This window comes from Pteronotus mesoamericanus, unplaced genomic scaffold (assembly GCF_021234165.1).
Source record: "Pteronotus mesoamericanus isolate MK-2021 breed Mesoamerican mustached bat unplaced genomic scaffold, CSHL_Meso_final contig_25, whole genome shotgun sequence".
NCBI classification, from domain to species: Eukaryota; Metazoa; Chordata; class Mammalia; order Chiroptera; family Mormoopidae; genus Pteronotus; species Pteronotus mesoamericanus.
In genome coordinates, this window is record NW_026555105.1 from 15676610 (window position 1) to 15697292 (window position 20683).

Below are 20683 nucleotides of genomic sequence, written 5' to 3' on the forward strand. Positions count from 1 at the left end.
AGTTCAAAAAGATAGGAGGGCGCTAAGGATCAGAGAGACATGCGGGCTGGCCTTGGGGGTTCTGTCCGGGGATGCTGTTGGTCGGCAGTGGCCTACCCTCACTTGCCTTATAACTTATTCACAAAACAGTGTAAACATGTTTATGCATTCTTCTGTGCATATGATTACCTCCAACTCTCAGAATAATTCAAGTGCTGGACAAAGGCTGGTTTTCCTTTGCCCTCTTCCAGAGGCTCTTGTTCTGTGTTGGGGGCAGGAAGCAGGCGCGAGAAGGTGCTGAGTGAGGCGTGGGGCGGGCTGGCCATGTGCCCCCTTCCACTCCCCACCAACCCCTGCACTGTTCTCAGACACAAATGCCCCAAAAAGACACTGCCCAGGAGTTATTTTAAACCACTTTATTCAGGTTGGCTGGTAGTCACGGATTGAATCATGTATACAGGGCAAAGCCCTTGGCCTCTCCCACATCCCTCAGGGCATTGCTGAGGGGCGGCCAGAGGTTTGAGCCAGTTCTGAGGGAGTGTTGGGCCCAATAGAAATATTTACACATCACCAGGGGTGGGTATCCCCCGATCGGGAACTGTGAGGGGATTGGTACTGGGGTCCCTTGGCTCCCAACAGCCCCAGGCCCTTGGGTGGACTTGGCGTGGATCCCAGGAGGGGGCTGGGCTGGTAGGAGCTAGCAGAGGGGGCTCCTGGGAGAGCCTCAAAGACCCTCAGAGGGGTCCTGCTGGTGCAAAACTCTGCGTGGGGCCAGAGGGCTGAGGGGTAAGGCCCTCTGTGTGAAGGGGCAGAGATTCCCGGTGCCCCCACCTCCCCGGAGGGCAGAGCAGGGAGCTGTTTCTTAGGTATAAGGAGGCTGAACATGAATGCCCCTCCAGGAGGCAGTGGGATGTCTCCCTTTCCTCCCAGGGTCCACAGCCCCAGAGCAAGGCTCTCCTGGGAGGGCTCGCCCCATCTCTCCACCAGGGGAGAGGCCCTAGCTCTGCTCAGAAGATTCAAGTCCACATTCGGGGAGGGGTTGTGGTCCACATCCCCGGGGGCCCAGTGGGGAATGGTAGGAGGGAGGGAGAGTGAGGCTGGGAGGCCCCCGCTAGGGACGGGATTGGGGGACAAGCAAGCAAAGCGAAACACTGGACGCCACTGAAGCTGGTGACAGAAGGGGGCAGCCTGGCCCCAGCACGGTGTCCCGCCCCCATGTCCAGGGTGGTTGTCCCCTGGGTGCCCAGGGCTGCCTCCTCCAAGCCAGGTCACCACAGGGATCTGAAAAGGAAGGGCTGAACGGGGCTTACATGCTGAGCAACGGGGTGGTGGGCAGAGGGCCCAGGTGGTGGCCACAGGCAGTCTCGGGGATGGGGAGGCGGCTGGACCCAGGCCGTCCCGTCCCCAGCGGTCCAGCAGCTCCTCATGCACTCTGTACAGCCGTGGGGGCGTGGGGTGGGCAGCTGGCGGGGCACGCATCAGTCTAGAGGCTGCAGGCCTCCTCGTCCACGGATCGCTTCCGCAGCTCCTTGCCGGGCTTGGGCGGCGGCGGGGCGGGCGCGGCAGGCGCGGCTTCGGGCAGATGCAGGACCGAGTTCTCCCCGGGCTGCACCCGCAGGTAGGCCTTGACCTTGTGGTGCCGGGCCTTGCCATCGCTGAAATCGATGACGCGGCACTCGTAGGTGCCTTCGTCTGTGGGCTTCACCCGGGACAGGCGCAGCTTGTGGGAGATGTTACTGCCCACCACCTTGACCACCTGGGGGCGACAGAGAGACCGTGGCCTGGCTGGCAGGCTGCAGGGAAGGCTAGTCACTCCGCGAGGGAGCCCACTCCTAGGGCGGGGCCCCCAGAGACACTGCCGCGAGGGCACTTGGAGTTGAATAGCAACGTAGTAGGAGCATTTTAAACGTCCATCAACAGAACAGGTCAATTAGCGGAAGTCAGTTCATCCAATGGAATACAGCACAGCAGTTAAAAAGAAGGGCCTAGAGCCGGCATGTTGCAGCTCAGTGTGATGCCATTTCTGTACATAAACACGTGACGATACTCTCTACTGATTTTGGAGACTTGTGTGTGTGTGAAAGTTTAAAACAGACAAGAAGTGGCCTCATGTCAGAGGCCAGGGGAGGGCTGTGGACCTGGCTGGACTGCAAGGTGAGTTTTCTTTCTTTAAAAAATAAAGGGTGGTCACAAATATATCAGGATTTTAATAACTGCTCATGTCTGCTGGGGGTGGAGAACAAAACAAGTTCTTTTTTTGTCTTTGTACTTTGGCTTTTTGTTTATTCCTTTAGGTTTTTAAATTTTATTTTAAAATTAAAATTTAACTTATGGACAGCGAAGGGCACACTGGATACAATGTTACTCAAGTGGTTCCCCGCGCAGCCGCAGGCAGAGCAGGCAGGGCCGTTTATAACCCTCCAGAGCGCACCCTTGCGGCTCTCCCTCGTCATTCACTGTTCGCCGGTCGGGTTAACTACTGCTCTAACTTCTATCACTGGAGGGTAGTTCAGCCTGTCCTTTAACTCTTTCACGTGCCGCTTGTTTCACACAACAAAATATCGGAGAGCTTCTCCATGTTGGTTACATGTCTCCACTGGTTCTTTCTATTGCTGTGTAGTATTCCATCAGGTGAGTTCATTGCAATGTGTTTATCAGGCCATCTGCTGATGGACATCTGGGTAAGTCTGCTATGAACGTAAAGCCTCTGTGAGTTTTTTCAACTAAAAGAAAAACAGCAGTTGGACAGTTAGGTATGTCACTGGGAAATCTAGATGAAGGACACAGGGGACTCTATTTTTGCAACTTCCTGTGAGTGTACACTGCAAAATTGAAAGACTTAGAAAACACTTCCTTGGCCCCATATTACTTAGACCTTCTTCCTTCCCTGACCACTTCCTGCAGCCCCTACTCCCCCACCCTTACCCCACCCCCAGACAGAACATCCGAGATCTGTTCCCAGCTGCCGCCTGGTGACCCCCTTCCCAGTGAAATGATCACCTGCTCTCATACGGACTCCCCAGGCCCATGCGGGAGCTGGGTGGGCTCCAGACCTGGAGCCCCAGTGCTGAGCCCTGCTGGCCCCTCTGCCCTTGGGGGGGTGGGAGAAGACAGTCAGCTGGCCCACCCTTGCCAAGCCCCACCTCCTAGAGGGGGACACCCCTACGGATCACCCTGACGGTGAGGAGGCCAGGATGAGAAGAAGGCCGCTCTCCAAGGAGTGCCTTCGCTCCGCAGATTTGTTTCAGAGCTTGTGCTGGGCACTCCCACGTGTGTAACTTCCAACCATCTCCCCAGTCTGCTCTGGCCTCCCTGGTCCCTTCTCAACTCCTCCCAAGTGTCCAGCTCTCTCTCTTGCAGGGCCTTTGCACATGCTGGTTTCTCTACCTGGGTGCTGTTCTCCATCTCTTTTCACCTATTCGACTCCCATTCATTCCCCAACATCACCTCCTCCAAGAAGCCTTCCATCACAACCCTGTTTATCTCCTTCAGAGCAGTCATCACAGCGTGAGAACCATTTAATTGATTTGTCAGTTGACTTGATTCTTGTTTCTCTCTCTGGCTAAAACCATGAGGGCAGGAATATCTACTTTGTTCATCTTAGTGACCACCACAGGGCCTGGTACCCTGTAAATAAAATAATTATAATAACGATAATAACAAAAACATTTGTGGAATGAAGGGGCTCACTGGAGTTCCTTCTCTTTCCAAATGAGGTGGTGCCCAGATGTCATGCTTTCTAACACACACACACACACACACACACAATTATACCCACTTTACAGGTGGAGACACGCAGGCGTCAGAAGAGGAGTGACTTCCCCATGGGCACTGAGCCCACGAGTGGCAGAGCCAGGAACTGAGCCCAGACAGGACTCCATGCAATCTGTCCCTCGCTGTGGTGTGACAGGCCCCCAGAGGGCCACCAGGAGCTGCAGCGTCGTGGGGGTGGGGGGTGCTTCCCAGGCCCAAGAAGGGAAGAGGGCAGGTGGCCGCAGTAGGGAGCCTGGCTCACCCTCCCTCATCCTGAGCATTTCTGGCTGCTCATCATCCCCCATGAAGCAGGAAAACATGGGCTTAGGGTCCAGCAGGAGGCACGAGGTGGGACAGAGGCACAACTTCCCAACAGCAAGCAGCGGAAGGAAGCCCTTCCAGTAGCCCCTCTTGGTGTGGGGGCGGGCGCCCCTTCCCGGTGCGGAGGGGCGGGGCGCGGCTGGAGGCCTTCAGCCCTGCTGATTCCACCACCGCTGACCAAGGGCAGGGAGAGGTCCCGTGGCCCTGCCACGCTCTCAGGGAGCGAGGGGATGCTGTTGCAAATGCGCAGCAGGGAATGAATTACCTCAACATCTGTTTCCCTCACGGATATTAATTATCCTTCATTTGTCAACCCTACAAGGCGCTAATGGAGTAATAATGCGAAGCGCTGGGAGCAGCCGCTCCTAGGGAGGGAGCGTGGAGCGTGGCCCACCCTCGCCCACCCCTCTGCCCAACCCCAGGACGCTGAGGCCTGGACGGGCTCCCCTTCCCCCAGCTCCCTCCCACCCTGCCACCCCTCTGCCAGCAGACACAGGTGGCTTTCGGAACCAAAGCTCCCCCCCACCCCCGACCCCAGGGAGGAAGAGGGGGATGGGGGCGCTGCAGCAGGTGCTGGAGGCGGGACTCTGCCCCAACAAGTCACAGCACCTGGCCTTGGTTTTCCTGGTCTATCTAGATCATCCATTCATTCGACATTCATTTATCAAGCGCCCGCTTGGAGGTAGGCGCTGGTGATGCAGCTGTGAACCAGCCGGACCCCAGCACTTGCCGCGTAGGCTCAGGGTCACCTGGAGAACCCAGCCCCCACCCCCCTGAATGCAGCACCACAGTCAGCTGGTTTCTAACAGGGCCAAGTGGGAGGACCCATCGGTGCTGCTCCATCCCAGCGGCGGTGATCTGTGCCTTTAAGTGTTCTCCGGGGAAGGCAAACAATAAAAACAGTAACAGTAATAGTGGTGCTGGTCGCTAGTGCTTATGGGGTGCGCATCTCATTTAAACCTCACAATCACCCCGTGATGCAGCGCGCCTAGGATACCCCTCGTATGGGTCAGGAAGCTGAGGCTCAGAGGGGTGAAGTGATTTGCCCAAGGTCCCAAGCTGGTGACAGAAGCCAGGCCTGAAACACATCCCTGGGGAGCCCACCACCACCAGGAAACCTCGGGTCTGTCTATTCACCCCCAACCCTCCCTGCTTTAGAGGCTCCGGCCCTTCTCAGAGACAGCCTCTGGGAGGGGCCTCGCCATCCTGCTCCCGTTTCTGGGGCGGGAGGGGCAGAAGCGGCCTCTGGGGTTCTGTCATTCACAGGTTGGGCAGCAAAGCCCTGCGACCCGGAAGTCCACTGTGACTGAAGAGGCCAGGAAAAGAGACCCCCACGCGGCAGCCTGCCTGTAAATCATAATCACGTCGGCAAGGCATCGACAGGCCCTGGTGGTGCAATTAAGCACCTAATTACGCTGAAAGAAACAAGGCAAGTCCACACCATGACCAAGCTCAGCCTCCTCCCTGCTCGCCTGCGGCTGGGCCTTTCCCCGCAGAGCAGGGGCCCCGGGGCCATCGGAGGGTGTGCACCGCCAATCTGTCCCCGGTACCAGACCTTTGCTACTGTGGCCTCATGGCCGAGGCCTGAGAGTGTTGTGGTGGCCCCGGGGGGGTGGTGCTGGGTGGAGATCGGGGGTCGGATGGTCCCGCCAGGCCGGGTCCTGCTCTGAGCTCCGCCCTCCCGTGCTTCCGCCAGGAACACCCAGCCGCTCCACTGGCCTGTCGGCTTGTTCAGACCACAACTCAGGGTCTCCCCTGGTCTGGGCCCCAGGAAGCCTCCCGCACACTAGCCTGACCCTCCGAAGTCACCATTCCCGGTGCTGCTTCCACAATCCGTCTCTGAGCCCCACTGATCTTGCCTCTAAATGTCACGGCCTCTCCGCGTCTCTCCAGAGCCCAGCCCCTCCTGCGCTGGCCGGAGCGAGGCCCCAGCGTCCCTCCTTGGGGTCATCGCCCCGGCCACCACTCTGATGTCCCCAGAGCCACTCTGGCCTCTTCTGACATCTTCTCCCCTGACAGCCAGATAGTTTCAAAAGGCCCCCAGCTTAGAATCCTTCCTTCCACGGCTTCCTGAAGTGGTTGTCAGGAGGGGGAGCACTTTGGGGTCTCATCCCTGCCTCCCTTCAGCCGCACCAGCCTCCAGGAGTTCCTCCAACACACACCCAGAGGATTTCCCCATACTGCTAGTCAACTCCTCTGCACTTCAGTGCACACCTCAAATAGCACCTCCTCCAGGAAGCCCTCCAGACCCCCCAGCCTAGGTCAGGTCCTGTTCCTGGCTCAGACTCTGAGGCAGCGCTCTGCATTTTGATAGTTACCAGTGTCGTTAGACTTTTCATCTTGTGATTATTGGGTTAACGGCCACCTCCTACGCTGCCTGGGAGCACCTGAGGGCCTGGGTGTGTGTGACCATGGCCTTCACAGAGGCATCTTCACGGCCCTCAACCCCTCCACTGCAGGCTGGCTGCTCTGTGCATGTTTCAAGGGATTCCCAGGGTGGATGGAGCAATTTTTGCCTCCACGTGATCCTTGCCTTCCTTGCAGACGTCAGGACTTAATGCCCTATGTGTGTTGCAAGTTAGTGTAGGAATTTCCAGAAAAGATAGAAATGTCTATAGTGGAAAATAAAATCCTACAAAACCCTGACCCACCACTTGGCCCGATAATGCTTTGGGAAGGATGCAGACTTCATGGAGCGCTCCAGTGGTCCCGCCCCTGCCCCGGCCCCGGCCCCACCCATGCGGCATCCACATGTGCAGCACACGTAGCGGGCAGCCAGGCAGGGCAGGAGGGGCTGGACCTTCAGGGCCACTCGCTTGATCTGGTAGATGCAGCTGCCTTTTATGGAGATGCCGGCTGGGGCCATGGTGTGCTTCCTGGGGCCTCTTAGGCTGCACCTGGCTTTTAGGGTCTGGCTGGAGGGGAGGCGGGGTTAGGATGAGTGGGCCAGAGCCCTTGGTTCTTTCAGACTGAAGCAGGTTACGGGAACTGAATTTACAGGACAAGCAACTTCAGCGAGACTTCAGGAGGGACTAATGGTGATGAAGGTGGGTGAGCCTCCTAGAAAAGAAGGTATATGTGGAGAACTTCACCTTGTCTTAAAATTAGGAAGCTAGAAACCATTTCTACTTGCAAAACTGGTTAAGGGGAAATTAACCTAAATTGTAAAACATAGAACTTCATTTAGATCAAAAGAAAAACTTCCAGAACATGACCATGGCCAATAAGCAGGAGAATCTGCCTGAGCCATAGGAATGAGGCCCTGATGGTAGAACCTTCCAGCATATACAAACTACCAAGGGAGAGGTTTTAAGGCCGGGGTCCTTCCCCAGCCCCCCCCAGTTAAATGAGATGCTCCATGTAAAGTGCTCACCATGGTTCCTGACATGTGGCAAGCACTCAATAAATGTTAGCTGCATTGTTCTTATTATTCTTATCACTATTTTATCACAGGTGTCTGTCCTCCCACCCACACAAAGTGTCCCTTGGTCCCACCCCCATTTCCCACAGAGAAGCTGAGCCTCTTTAACTGCCCCGACCCCTGTGTCCGCTGAGAACAGCGGTCTTGTGATTTACATACTCACGTCAAGTTTCCACTCTAGTAACCACTGTCATTCAGAGGCCAAACCTACAGGACTTTACAGTTTCCAAAGTGTTTCCATGGAGGTGCTAGACAACAGTGAATGGGGAACAGGAGGTGCAGGGAGGCGGCAGAGTGGGAGCCAGGACTGGCTCCTGGGACACTCGGTGCCGGCCCCAGTGTGTCCTCGCCGTCCCGGCCCCCTGGAACACCCCAGGGTTGCCATGGCGGCCCTCACCCAGCCCCTGGAGGCTGACTGTGCTTCCTACCCCAGAACCTCAATGCTGCCCAGCCGGTAGACTGCACTGTTTGGCTTTCACGGTGCTTTCCAAAACTGAAATTAGGGCCCAACAGTTTAAAACCAGGGGATATTCCACTGAAACTGGGATTTCTAGAAGACATGGGACGATGGGCTGAACTCCTGCTTGGCTCAGTTGGCTCTTGCAGAAGGTGGCCTGGGTTCCACAGGTCCCACAGTCCCACACGAGTTCTGCACCCCTTCCCGTCACCTGTACACCCACATGTACGGGCACGCGATGCATGTCATCTTAGCATGTCCATGTGTCAAAATCTGTCTGGGCAAAATCTGTTTATGCCCTCGTTGGCCTGAGTGTATGTCCATGTGATGGTCATTTGATCATGTTTTTATTAGGCACCTACTGCGTGCCAGGCAGTGTGCTAGGCTCTGGAAATGTAACAGTCCCAGCCCCACTGTCTCCAGGGGAACAGACATGAACCAAGTAGTCACAGGAATGGACCGTGCAGCCAGCCAGGGAAAGTAAGGGCGCCCTCAGTCACAGGGTGATGGTGGGTGATGGGTGGGAAGGCAGAAAGACAGCAGGGCTCTCAGGGGAGGAGAGCCAGGTCAGCAAGATGAGACAGCCCAGAGGGTGAGCAGGGAGGCTGGAGCCTTGCAGGTGACAGAGAGAAGCCTGAGATGATCTTGAACTGCAGGGAACCAGGGTGGGCGGGGCTTACAGGTGCTGGCCAACTAACCACTAGTGTAGTTAAGAACAGTCATGTGTGTGACGTTGCCTGTAGGAGGGGCTGGGTCTAGGACTGTGAGCACCCTAACTGGATTGGGAGCCCCCCCCCCCCCCCCCCCCCCCCCGGGCTGGTAGAGGAATCACAGGGTCTGGGGGTGGGGCGGTGGTTGCGCAATCATGTCAAGCCGTTTGTTTTGTTTAACTAATTAGCATCTTCGCATTCCCCTCACGTGGGACCCAGCAGCCTCACACTCTAATCCTCTAAATCAATTAGATTATTCTCTCCTTTGCCTGAGATGCTCCTTAAACCCCAAACAAAAGCATAGGAGAAAGCGTGGCAAGGAACAGGGTGTATAAATATACACAGAGATCTCTACCTGCCTGGCTCTGTGCTAGGCTCTGGAAATGTAACTGCCTGGGCTTACCTGGTGGGAGTTTGAGCAAGAAATGGGACATCACGTAGGAATGTGCCCTTGGCAGAGTGGGTGAGGGTGAGGTATTGGGCATGGAAAGGGGAGGGACCAGTAGCCACCCTAAACTGGAAATGGCTCACACGTCCAGCCCCCGGCTCTGCAAGGCCCTGGGGCAGACAGCATAAACGATGCTGCAAAGGCCTCCTGTCTCCTCTGCCCGCCTCTGCCTGAGCACCTGCGGAGCCTCGCCCCAGGTCTCCCTGCCTCTGCTCTGCCGCCTCCAATGCCTGGCACAGCATCTCAGGCCTCCCAATGCCCACTCGGCACTGTGCCTGCTGCTGTGGCTCCTCTGTGCATCTGCGTGTATTCGGCTTTGGGGTCCTGAGCGCCCCAAGTCCTGGAACAGTTGTGGAAGCAGCAGCAGCAGCAGAGCAGTGAATCCGGAGGCCACGCCCCACACAAACGTGTTCCTCCGCCCGCAGGCACCTGCACTTTCTGAGTGTGTTGGTGGTGGACGCCCAGCTTCCTGCCAGGCTGACATGCTCCCCACAATCCCGGCCTGGTTCCATGGCCACAGGCCGTCCCCTCGGCTCAGTCCCTTTCGCCTCCTTTCTCAATGTTGTCTGCCTCTTCCAGGCCCCTCCGCCACAAAAACTGTCCGTCCCTCTGGGCCCCGCCCCCGCCTCTCTGGGCTCCAGTGTAGCCTAGAGACAGAGCCTGGGCCAGCGCAGCCACACCGTGACCTCTAGCGTGTCTCCAAGCCTCAGTTGCCCCACCTGTAAAATGGGCAAATGCTCACCGTCCCCTATAGAGGTGCAGCGATGATAAAATGAGTCAGTGCATAAAGACCCCACCGGCGCTGAAACACTTTCGGCACAGTGGCCCCACCCGCCTCACCCCCAGGAGCCAGAGGACCCAAGTGACCGATGCTGCCCCTGCCAGTCATGATGGGCCGAAAAAGGCTGGCTCAGGCCCATTAGACCCTGTTGGTTCCCCAAATAAAAAATGCTGCTGCGACAGACATGAAGCATCGGGGACTCACACAGCCTTGGCTCCCGACAGGAGAGAATGCGTCTTCTCTCCCCCTGTCATTTTTTTGTGTCTGTCATCCAATGAACTTGAAAAATCTCTGGCTTTTAAAAAACAGATGAGAGCCATTTCCTGCCCCCTCCCCTTCTTTTTTTTCTTCTCCTCCGTCTTCTCGCCTGAGCTCCCTGCTGTACTGGACCAAATTTTTTTTTTTTTTTTTTTTCAAAATTACAGCTGTGTCCTCCATTAGAGCTCTTGAGAGAAGTCATTATCAGAACTCACACTTATTTTGGTCGCATCCTTCCCTGCGTCTTCCTGCTGAGATGCTTTTAGCTGTGGGGAGCAGAAGGGGCGGAGAAAGCAGAGACAAGGCATTAGCACCCCTGGGTGGGGGTTCAGACAACAGCTAAGATTCTAGCCACGGCAGGTGACGCTCTGGGGGCCCTGGGGTCTGGAGTTGAAGGTCCCTCAGCTCTGTATCCATTCGGGGGGTGGGGTAAGTCAGAGCAAAGGAAGATAAAGGAGGCGCCTATAAAGCTGTGTGTGCTATGCATTTAGCTACGTGGGTAGTGGGGATAAACGGGGCGGGTAGGTGTGAAGGCAAAAGCGTGAGCCTGCTTGGTGTGTCTGTAGGAGTGTCTGTACCCCCATGTCTATCTGCGAATGTGCTGCATTTTCAGGTGGGTCACACACATGAGCGAGTGTCTGCAGCAGATACTGTCGCAGCCCTGCCCACATGCTATTCCCTGCACGCCGACCGCAGAGGCATCCACCCGCAAAGGCCGGCCACTCTGCCCAGGGCTTTCTCTGGGCACCAGGGTCCTCTGAGTCTGTGCGTTGGGGAGGTGATGCTCCCAGGAGCAGGAGAGTGTAACACGTGTTTGTGAATACGTCCGAGGCTCTTTCCTGAACCTGCGGCAATGTGTGACCGTGGCCAGGTGTGCACAGGAAGGTGCGTAACTGTATGTGTTCACATATGAGTGGTAGGCACACGTGTCTGTGTTCGCGTATTGTTTGCATACACACAGTATGAGAGCGGAAGTGCCTTGGCTTGCGCTCCCCCAGAAGCAGCCCTTAAGACAAAGACTCAAGTGCATGTGGCTGATGTAGAAGGAAGTCCCAGGAGACATCACTGGGGAGAGAGTGAACGAGACAAGAAAGGGAAGGAAGTCAATAAGGGGTGTGTTATCAAGACCACGGTGGGCAACTGGGACTCACTCCCGCTGGGCACCTCAGGGACAGGGCAGAGAATGCTCTTCACTTGTCCCAGCTGAGCGGCGAGGGAGCTGGGGACTCAGCCGTCAGCTCCTGTTGGCCATCAGCACAGCGCCCCCGAGCCTGTCTTGATGACCAGCAGGCTCTGCTGTCCAGAGAACCCTCTGGCAGAGTCGCAGGGGTGGCAGTTGACAGGGGCTGGTGGCAGAGGGTGGTGTAAGCCCTGGTGTGTGGGCAAGGACACCAGCAGCATCTGGTCCTGCGGTGCACAAAGAAACACATCCTGGTGTAGAGGCCGACGCGTGTGCGGCGACCGGGCTGCCAGTGCGCGCCTGTGTGCGTGTGGACGGGCGTGCACGCAGGCATGCTTGCGGCTGAGCTCGGCGGCAATGCCTCCCATGTGTGCGGGGGCCTTTCCTGAACCACTGCATTTGGCTTGGAGAAGTGACGGAAGGTGAGTCAGGAGACCCACTGTGCCCATAGCCTGGAGTCAGCTTCTGTCCTCCTGGCCTCAGTTTCCCCTCCAGCACCCGTGGCTACACTCTATGCTCTTTGGAGGGCCCTTTGGGCTGTGCCCATCCCATGTGCTCAGCCTAGCCCTGCCTCCTGCCCTGAAAACAAGCCTCCATTTCAGGAAGAAGGGAGGGAGACAGGTGGGTACTACAGAGGACAGACCGCGCTGGAGCCCAGACCCTTCAGAAGAGAGGAAGGGCAGAGACACCCCCACCCAGGGGGCCGGATTCTCCCAGCTCAGCCCTCATCTCCCAGGGTGGTACCTGGTTCGAGGCCCATGCCTGCTTGTCGGTCCAGTCCCTGTGGCTCCGCACATACCACCACTGGATCTCCAGCGAGTAGGAGGGGGAACCGCTGCCGCGGAAAGAGCAGGCCATCTCCACATCCTCGCCCGTCCGCGCCGTCACGTCATGGGGCGTCTCTGTGAACAGGGCTGTGCGGAGAAAGCGGGGGAGGAGTGGCCAAGGCTCAGGAAACGACAGGCCTGTGGGCACAGCGTTGGTGGGTGGGGGAGAGGTGGGGACCAGGGGAGCTGCCAGGCCTGCAGGTGGGGACAGCCAGGCACCAGGTGGGGCACCTGGAGAAGCCCCGTGAGGCTGGTGCGCAGAGGGCTGTGCTGAGACACGGGGAGGAAGGAGTCGGCCTGGGGCCCTGAATGCCCGTGGGGGCTGGGCTACTGTCCCAGCGCCCACGGGCATTATGAAAGGCTCATGCAGGGGAGCTGATGGGGAGCGGTGGACCGCAGGAGGGCTGGGTTGCAAGGTGTGGGCAAGGCGTCCAGGAGTCCAGAAAGGAAGCTGCCCTTCTCATCAAATCTTCGGGATTCTGCCAGTCACCTCCATCCCGGTTCCCTCCCGGTTACTCCCAACCCTGGTGCACAGCAGCCAGTGCTGCCTTTGTAAGCAAATCAGACCTGGCCACCCTACTCAGAACCCTCCCCGGCCCCCACTGCGCTTAGGAGAAAGCCCACCAGGCTGGGGGCCAGGCTCTGCCCCCCGCCCCCAGGCCTCCTCTCTGTCCTGTGAATACACCCCTTTACCCCTCACGCCGTTCCCAGTGCCCACAATGCTGTTCCCTTGTCTTCTGTTTGCCCGCAAGTCACTCCAAAGCTCATCTCAAACTTGGCCCCCAGAGAGGCAGACTGTCCTTGACCACAGAGAGCAGGCTCCCCCCACCCTCACCTCCTAGCCACTCTGGTCAGTCACTGCATACAGCAAGCATCACAGCTCTGTGAGAACAGGGGCCAGGAGCTCCCTGTGGCTACGCAGTTCCTGGCGCCTCATAGGTAGGTGCTCCATGTGCACCGAACAGGTGGGACAGTCTCCATCCTCCTAAAGCCCCAGGGCGTGTGGTGGGAGCCACACCTGCCTCCTGTCTTCCCCAGGGCCCAGCTCCCCCACCAAATCCCAGGGCGGACTGTTCCCCTGACCCAGCGGGAGCCTCACCCCACCCGCCACCCCCGCCACACTGCCAGGTACGTGAGAAAACAAACCCCCACTTGATACATCCCAAGGCCCCTCCCCACCATATGTTCTGTCTCTCATCTCTCCAAACAAATATTGTCCTGAGTTGTAATTAGAATTCTTCCCTCTTCTCAGGAGAGATTATCTTGTCCTGGAAAGACGCCTGGCAGTGTCGGGTCGCCCAGGAACGCCGCCTCCTCAGCCCTCCCACCAGCCCCTGCGCGCAGCCACCTCGCCCCCTGAATCCTGGCAGCGGTCACGTGGGGCTCTGTCCGACAGAAACACAGGCACGTTTGAGGCACACAGAGGTTCCAACTTTCTAGTGGCCACATTAAAATTTTTTTTTTTTAAAAAAGGGTTTTTTTTAACATAAGTGAATTTCAATAATGTATTTTAGTTAACCCAAAAGATCTAAAACATTACTTCAATTATATAAATCATTAAGGAGATACCTTGCATTCTTTTTTTCTGCCAAGTCTTAGAAACCCAGTGTGTATTTCAGATGATTACCGCGCACTTCAGTTTGGACCAGCCACAATCCTGGGGCTCAGGGACCATGTGTGGCGGGCGTCCCTCAGGAGAGGACGGTGCGGCTTTAGCTCCCCTGCCCCTCACACGGCCCCACCGCCCAGAGGGGGCGGCCGAGGCCTAGTGCCAGGAAGTGACCCTTCTAAGGCCACACTCAGACCCTGACCCTAACCCCAGCTTGCCTGGTTCCCAAGGCCATACTCCTCCCATAGAATCCCAGCTCTTCTTGGTTGTAGAGCCCTTCTTTTTTTTTTAAAAAAAGAAACAATCCAAATGGTCACCCTCACAAGGGCCTGTGGGGAAGGAGGAAGACTCTGTTTTATTCTTGGTGCAAGGCCTGGGCAAGCCCAGGGGAGACATTTCACCCAGCCTGAGGCAATCAGGGGAGGCTTCCCAGAGGAGGTGAGCCAGGAGGGGGGAGGGGCTTTTGGTCCGAAGATGGAGAGAGAGTCTGGCCCCAAGAACTCAAGGAGCCAGGTGAGTTGGCTGTGGGTGCAGCCACCGGCTCTTCCTCCCACAGGAGGCCCTGGTCCCAAGCTTTCTCCAATTGTACCTGACCCTGCAAGGGGCTGCCTCGGTGGGGTGGGGGAGGGGAGGCCCCCTCAGGGTACATTGGCTCCAACTTTAGTAGTAAAGAGGGTACTATGTCTGCAGGACGGAGGAGGGAACCGAGGTTCTGGGCATTTGAAGGCATATCTGCGTTTCCTGTTCACAGGTGGCAATGTGAAGGCCTGTCCCAGCCACCACTGCAAGGACCCCCGCTCCAGCACTCAGGGAGAAGCCGTGCCTGCAGGAAAGCACGGTGGGGGCGGGGCGGCAGGACTAGGATCCAGAGACAGAGGGAGGGCCGGAGGGCCGAGCCTGTTCCTGCCACAGACTCGCTGCAGGACCTTGGGGGAATCTCTCCTCCTCTCTGAGCCTCAGTTTGCTCCTTTGTACGATGCGGATTAGAAGGATTAGAATTCATGGTCCCAGAGCCCTGCCAGCTCATACAACCTGAGGAAGAAAGTCATGTGAGGCCTAAGGCATTGGGGAGGGATGGGTCCCTTCTACCTGGGGGAAGGGGAGCTTGAGGGAGGAGGAGGTGACCCGTCAGACAGGCCCTGAAGGATGGGTGGCAGAGGCAAGAAGGAAGGGAGAGTTGTGAAGCAAGGCAGAAAGGAGGGGGAACCACAGAGCCTTGTTTTAAAAAATAAAATTCCATGCCATTAATTGAGCATTTATTGCACACCAGCACTATGCAGGCACTATCTCTAATGCTCTCTAATCCACTCAATGCTTCGTGGCGGATGAGGAAAATGAGGTTCAGAAAGATGACTTGGGTTGCCCAAGATTCACGCAGAACTGGGTTTTGAACCTACGTCTTACCAGCCCTTTTGAGCAAGACCCAGGGGTCCATCAGCCTCCATCAAAGTCTGGTCTGAATTACCAGGTGAAATTCAGCCACGAGGCTCCACACTTCTGCATCCCACTTGCATACCTCTAGGGATGGGAAGCTCAGTTCCTTCCACCTCCACTGAAAGTGGACAGCTCAAACTGGCAAGAGGTTCTAGCTCCTTCTCCTAACTCTGTGAGTGAGGACATCCCATCAGCACCAGAAATGGGCAGGTGATCCATCCTAATTTGGATGATGATGATGCAAACTCTAATAAACGAGCTAAACCCCTTACATACATTTTCTCGTGCTCCCACCGTCATGCGATCGAGTAGGGGTGATCACCATGATGCTCATTTTTCAGATGGGAAAGCTGAGGCGCCCAAGGCCCCGAAGTGAGTAGGTCATCACATCTGCACCCAGTTCTAGAGGACTCTAGAGTGGGAGCCCATAACTTCTAGACCTCGCTCCTGCAGGTCTTCTTCCTGATCCCCCACCCCGGCCCCCAATCTCTGCATCAGTATCCCTGCTGAGTTGAGGACATAGAGCCTGTCTCTCCTGTTTAACTTCCCCCTGTGCCTGAGTGCTCCTCCCTGCCGGGCACTCCTCACAGCCAGCCCCCGGGGGCAGGTGTAATTTCAGGTTTTTGAGAAGGATGCGACTGTGTTCTCCAGCTCCAGGGCCCACGCAGGGCTGGGCTGCTGGGAAGACAGTTAAAACCAGTGTCCACAAATTAGAGTTCCATGGGAGAAGAAAGGGACTTGATGTATGCAGCATTGTTTTCCTTTCTGCTATCAGTTGGGGGCGGGGAGGTATACTAACCAACCCCAGACCCAGTTAGGCAGCATCACTGCAGAAAACAGGTCGTCGCCCTGGCCAGGGCTCCTCAGTTCAGCTCTGGGAAAGGCAGGGGACGACCTGGAAGATCTTATGTGCCCTTCAAGAGCAGGGCCCTGACCTCCTGCCTAACCTTCCAGACCCTGGCTCAGCACAAACAGTTAGGGCTTTGCCTTCAGGTCTGCGTTCAAATCCTGCTTCTTCTACGCCCTAGCTGTGTGACTGGGACAGACCCCTCTACCTCTCTGAGCCTCAGATTCTTTATCTAAAAAAAAGGTGAGAGTCAGAGAGAGGATGCAAAGGAGGAGTATACAAGGAAGCATATGCCTCATGTGCATAGTAGGTGCTCAGAAAACAGCTCCCCTTTCTCTCAACTTCCAGCTCAAAATTCTTTCTTCAGAAAGATTTTTTAAAGATGCTTCCTTGTAGCTTCATTACATCGTGCAGTGGACACGTCTGTATTCCGTATGAGTGAAATCTGTATTTCACATCTGGCCCCATGACACCTCATCCATTAGTCCCTCACTCGCTCCCCGAACAGCCCGTGGGACTCACTCAGGCCCCAGTGGGGCTTGTCCAGCCAATGCAGTCCCAGCCCAGCCCCCAGCTCTCTCTTTCTGAGCTCAGATTCCCCATCCCAGGCCTCCTGCTTCAGCCTCAAATCTCCTTTCCTGCTGCATAGGCCTGCCTGCTGCTCCAGCCTTCAAATCTCTGGCTTGAGGCTGCTTCCTCCAGAAAGCCTGCAGAACTGAACCTAGCCCACCTCCCAATCTTTGCCAGAGCGAGAGCAGAACGACCGGTGGGAGGGGCAGCTCCTCATCAGGGGAACCAAGGCAGAGCTGGAGCTAGAGAGGCAGAGGGAACAGAGCGGGGGGAGCCAGCATGGCCCCTCGGGCCCTTGGTTCCCCCTCCGCCCAGGCCCTCCTTGCTGCCCCCGATGGTCTCCGAGGCCACCTCTCACTGCCCCACTACAGTGGGTTATGTGACAGAGATGAGGTGTCTGTGTCTCCGCCCCCACCCTGGCCTGGGAGCTTCCCCAGGGCAGGGATCCTGCATTGTCTAGCATGGAGCAGGCACGGAGGAGCTGCTTGCTAGTAGGCATGTGCTGAATAAATAAATAAATAACGTGAGAAAGAAAGGTCAGAAAAAACCCAGAGAACTTAAGTTAAAAACTAAGAAAAAGGCAAAAAAGATGACCTATGATTCGTTCATCCAGTCCTTCAACCACACAACATTTATTGAGCACATACTACGTGCCAGACTAGAGTTTGTTGGGGGAATCGCACTCACAAGGGGAGGGATGGGGACAGACATATGGACACAGGCAACAAGGGAGGCTCAGAATCAGGCCCCAGCAGGACAGCGCCCTCCTCACCCTCCCTCCCTGTGGCCCTCAGGACCACCAGAGCCCAAGCCCAGCTTGGCCCACATGGGCCCAGCCAAGCGGGTACCCAGCCAAACTGACAGGCAAGCAGGCGGCTCCTGGAAAGGGCCCCATCAACTTGTCATGTGAAATGTAACCAAGAATAAAGCAGGGTCAGAGAGGAAGGCCGGCAGCGGGGAGGGCCGCGGCCGCTTCCCCGGCAGCTCCCCACCGCGTCGGAGCTTGGGGCCCGCAGCCCAGTCCCGTCAACCTCGGGGGATCGCCTTCCTGATCAGAGGCCCACCACGACCCAGGAAGTTGGTGTGCCTGATCCCACGTAACCCTCAGGTTGCTGTCCCCTTGTTACAGGTGGTAAACTGAGGCTCAGAGAGCCTGGGAGCCATTGGGGCCAGTCCCCTGCTCTGGTGTCAGAGGGAGAAAGCCCCGCCTCTGTGCCAGACGCTGCACACAGGGCCCCACTTCACTCCCCAAAGACTTGAGGGGGCAGTACTATTTGTTGTCAGCCCCATTTCACAGGAGGACCAAGGCTCAGAGAGGGCGTGTTGCTGCCTGAGGTCACAAAGCATGAAGAAACAAAGTCAGTTTTCAACCCCAAGGCTGACTGCAAAGTTTTCCAGCCAAAACCTGAGTTTTCTCTAAGCTCCCCTGCCCTTCAGCATGAAAAAGTGTGACTCTGTGGAGAGTCTGCTTTGTGCCCAGCTCAGCTGGGGGCGGGGGCTGGACGGGGGTGTGGCCACCTTAACTCCCAGCTGGGAGGCAGAACAGGGGCAAAGGGCTACAGAGGGAGCGTAGAATGAAGCCCCAGATCACCTGTGAGTCTCCCTGCGCCCCTGATACCAGGGGGCGTAAAATGCCCAGGAGAGGAGTGCACAGATAAGCGGGATGGAAAAGCCGCCAGGGGCTGAGCAGGCAGGCACGGGCGCAGAGGGACGGCCTGGGGTGGGCCCAGGGGTGGCACTGAGCATTCTCTGTCCCTCCTGGGCAGCCCCGGGCTCCTGGCAGGCTGCCTGCAGCAGGAGGGATCAAGGGAGGAGTCCGGGAAAGGCGGTTGCATCTTGGAGTGGACGAATTTTCCTCTTCTCCAAAAATGGAGAGAAAGGCATTTTGTACAAAAGCTTAGGGAACTGCAGCGTGCTCAGGGGGAACACGCTGGCCTCGACGTGCTGTAGAGGCTCAAGAATGAGAGGTCAGCCATCCTGAACCCCTGCCCTGGGCCAGGCTCTGTGCTGGGCTCCCCCTGGTGCTCGGACCTGGCCCTGGCCCCCAAGGGGCCCACAATCCACAAGACACACACACAGACTGGTGACTGTTGTGCGGACAGCGAGTGGCTGGGACTGAGCCTAGGTCACGAGGTATGGTTGTTCAGGGGGTGCGCCAGTCACAGAGCCACGCGAGGTGCCCGTGCTCAGAGAGGGAAGGCAGGCCAGTGTGTGCCTGAAGAATCAGGGGAGGCTTCTAGGAGGAGGTGGCCTGCTTGAACCTGAAGCCCAAGTGGGGTGTGAACAGCTGGGGAGCTCGGAACAGGAAAGGGCATACCAGAGAGGGGGTCTCCCAAGCTCAGCCTTTTGGAGGCCACCTTCACCATTTCTGCAGGGTCCCTGTATCACCTACACTATAATTTACTTGATATTTATTTTCAAAACATCTTTCCCTTTTTACTTAAAAAAAATTTCAGCTTAAAAGGAGACTTTTATTACTACCATAAACGGAAAATCAGCATCGCTTGCCATAAATAGAGGGTAACTATAAAAATAAACACTATGAAAACCAAACAGCGTTCATAAATTCTAGCCAGGAAAGGTTGTTTATTGAAGGCTACAAGCCTCCATCTCCACGTTCTCTCATTAACAAAGGAGACTGGGGAGAGCAAGGCGTTAAATTCAGAGCAGCACCGAGCAGACTTTCTTCTTGGTGAGAAGGGGTTTGGGATGCAGGTCGGAGGCACCCTCCATCACCACGACCCGGGGGCAGCCAGGCACAGGCTCGGGCTTCCTGGGCCGCAGGTCCAACCCACCCTCAAGACGCTGCTTGCACTGCCCATATACCTGGAAGCCTTCCCAGCCGCTCACCCACAGGAGTCCTACCGACTATTCTAGCCTGGTTCACAGTGGTGAGGACTAACACCTATTTTAGGAGCCAGGAGGTCCGAATGCAAGCTCACAGAATGAATGAACAAAGAAATGAATGGAGGACTCCCTTGCCGTCTGTGCTGCTCAGACCGTGCTGCTCAGACCGCGGAAGGAACTTCCTCAGGCGTTGATTTCTCTCCTCAAGTGGGGAAAGAACATTATTTTTGTCTTAAAACAAACATGAATATATTATGGAATAGAATACAAAATTTATGAATTTTGAATGAAATAGGAGACATCGAAGAAACGTTAGGCTTGCTGGGGAGCTGTTTACTCTCCTGCTTGGGGCGAACTCCCCCGCCGCCCCCCACCCCCCCGCCGCGGTCAGGAGCCTCCTGTCCCAGGAGGTCTGAGGCCTTGTCCACCTCTGCAGCCTCAGGGCCCCCACCGACCGCGCTCTGCACAAGGGAGGGCCTCCGTGTGGGCTAAGGGGGCGGGGAGCGGGGACAAGCAGGAAGGAGGTGGAATGGGGAGGAGGGGGAGCCCAGGATTTAAAGGTGAGGACACAAGTTGCAGCTCTGCCCTGACTTGCTTTGTGGCTTTGGGTAAGTTGCTTCACTTCTCTGAGCTTTGGTTCCCATGTGTGTCATGGCTTAAAGGCTTGTTTTGAGGATTAAATAAACTAATGCACGTGAAGAGCCTCCTTCAGGGTGCAAGACACAGTGGAGCCTCAATACCTACTCCCTGCTGAGGTTTTTTTGTGTGTGTTTTTTTCTTCAAATTGATTCTAGAGACAAGGGAAGGGAGGGAGAAGGGGAGAGAAAGGTCGATGTGACAGAGAAACACTGATTGGTTGCCTCTTGCACGCACTCCAACTGGAGACCGAACCTGCAACCCAGGCATGTGCCCCCAGTAAGAATCGAACCGGCAACCTTCTGGTTTGCAGGACGACGCCCAACCAACTGAGCCACACCAGCCAGGACTCCCTGCTGAGTTTTAGACACACACACAAGCACCCTCACCCAGGTGGAGTCCCTGCCCAGCCCCAGCTGATTGGGAAGGGGGCTGCTCCACCCAATAAAAATTAAAATCGCTAACATTTTTGAGCACTTACTATGTGCCAAGGTACTGCTGTGCCTTGGTTTCTTCATCTGAAAAGTGGGGATAATAATAACAACTACCTCAAAGGGTTGTTGTAAGTATTAAATGCATTAACATTTATAAAGTGGACTGCCTGG

At 56.4% G+C, this 20683-nt stretch overlaps 1 protein-coding gene across 1 annotated transcript in view; it reads right to left on the reverse strand.

Annotated features, from left to right (window-relative positions):
• Positions 1-422: 422 nt before the first annotated feature.
• Positions 423-20683, reverse strand: part of VSTM2L (V-set and transmembrane domain containing 2 like) — a 32073-nt gene continuing 11812 nt past the window's right edge. The window contains exons 2-4 of the mRNA XM_054573413.1: positions 12053-12222; positions 10344-10394; positions 423-1735 (exon numbers count right to left, since the gene is read on the reverse strand). Of these exons, the coding sequence (XP_054429388.1) occupies positions 1463-1735; positions 10344-10394; positions 12053-12222 (494 nt within the window). The 3' untranslated portion in view covers positions 423-1462. The remainder of the gene's footprint in view (positions 1736-10343; positions 10395-12052; positions 12223-20683) is intronic.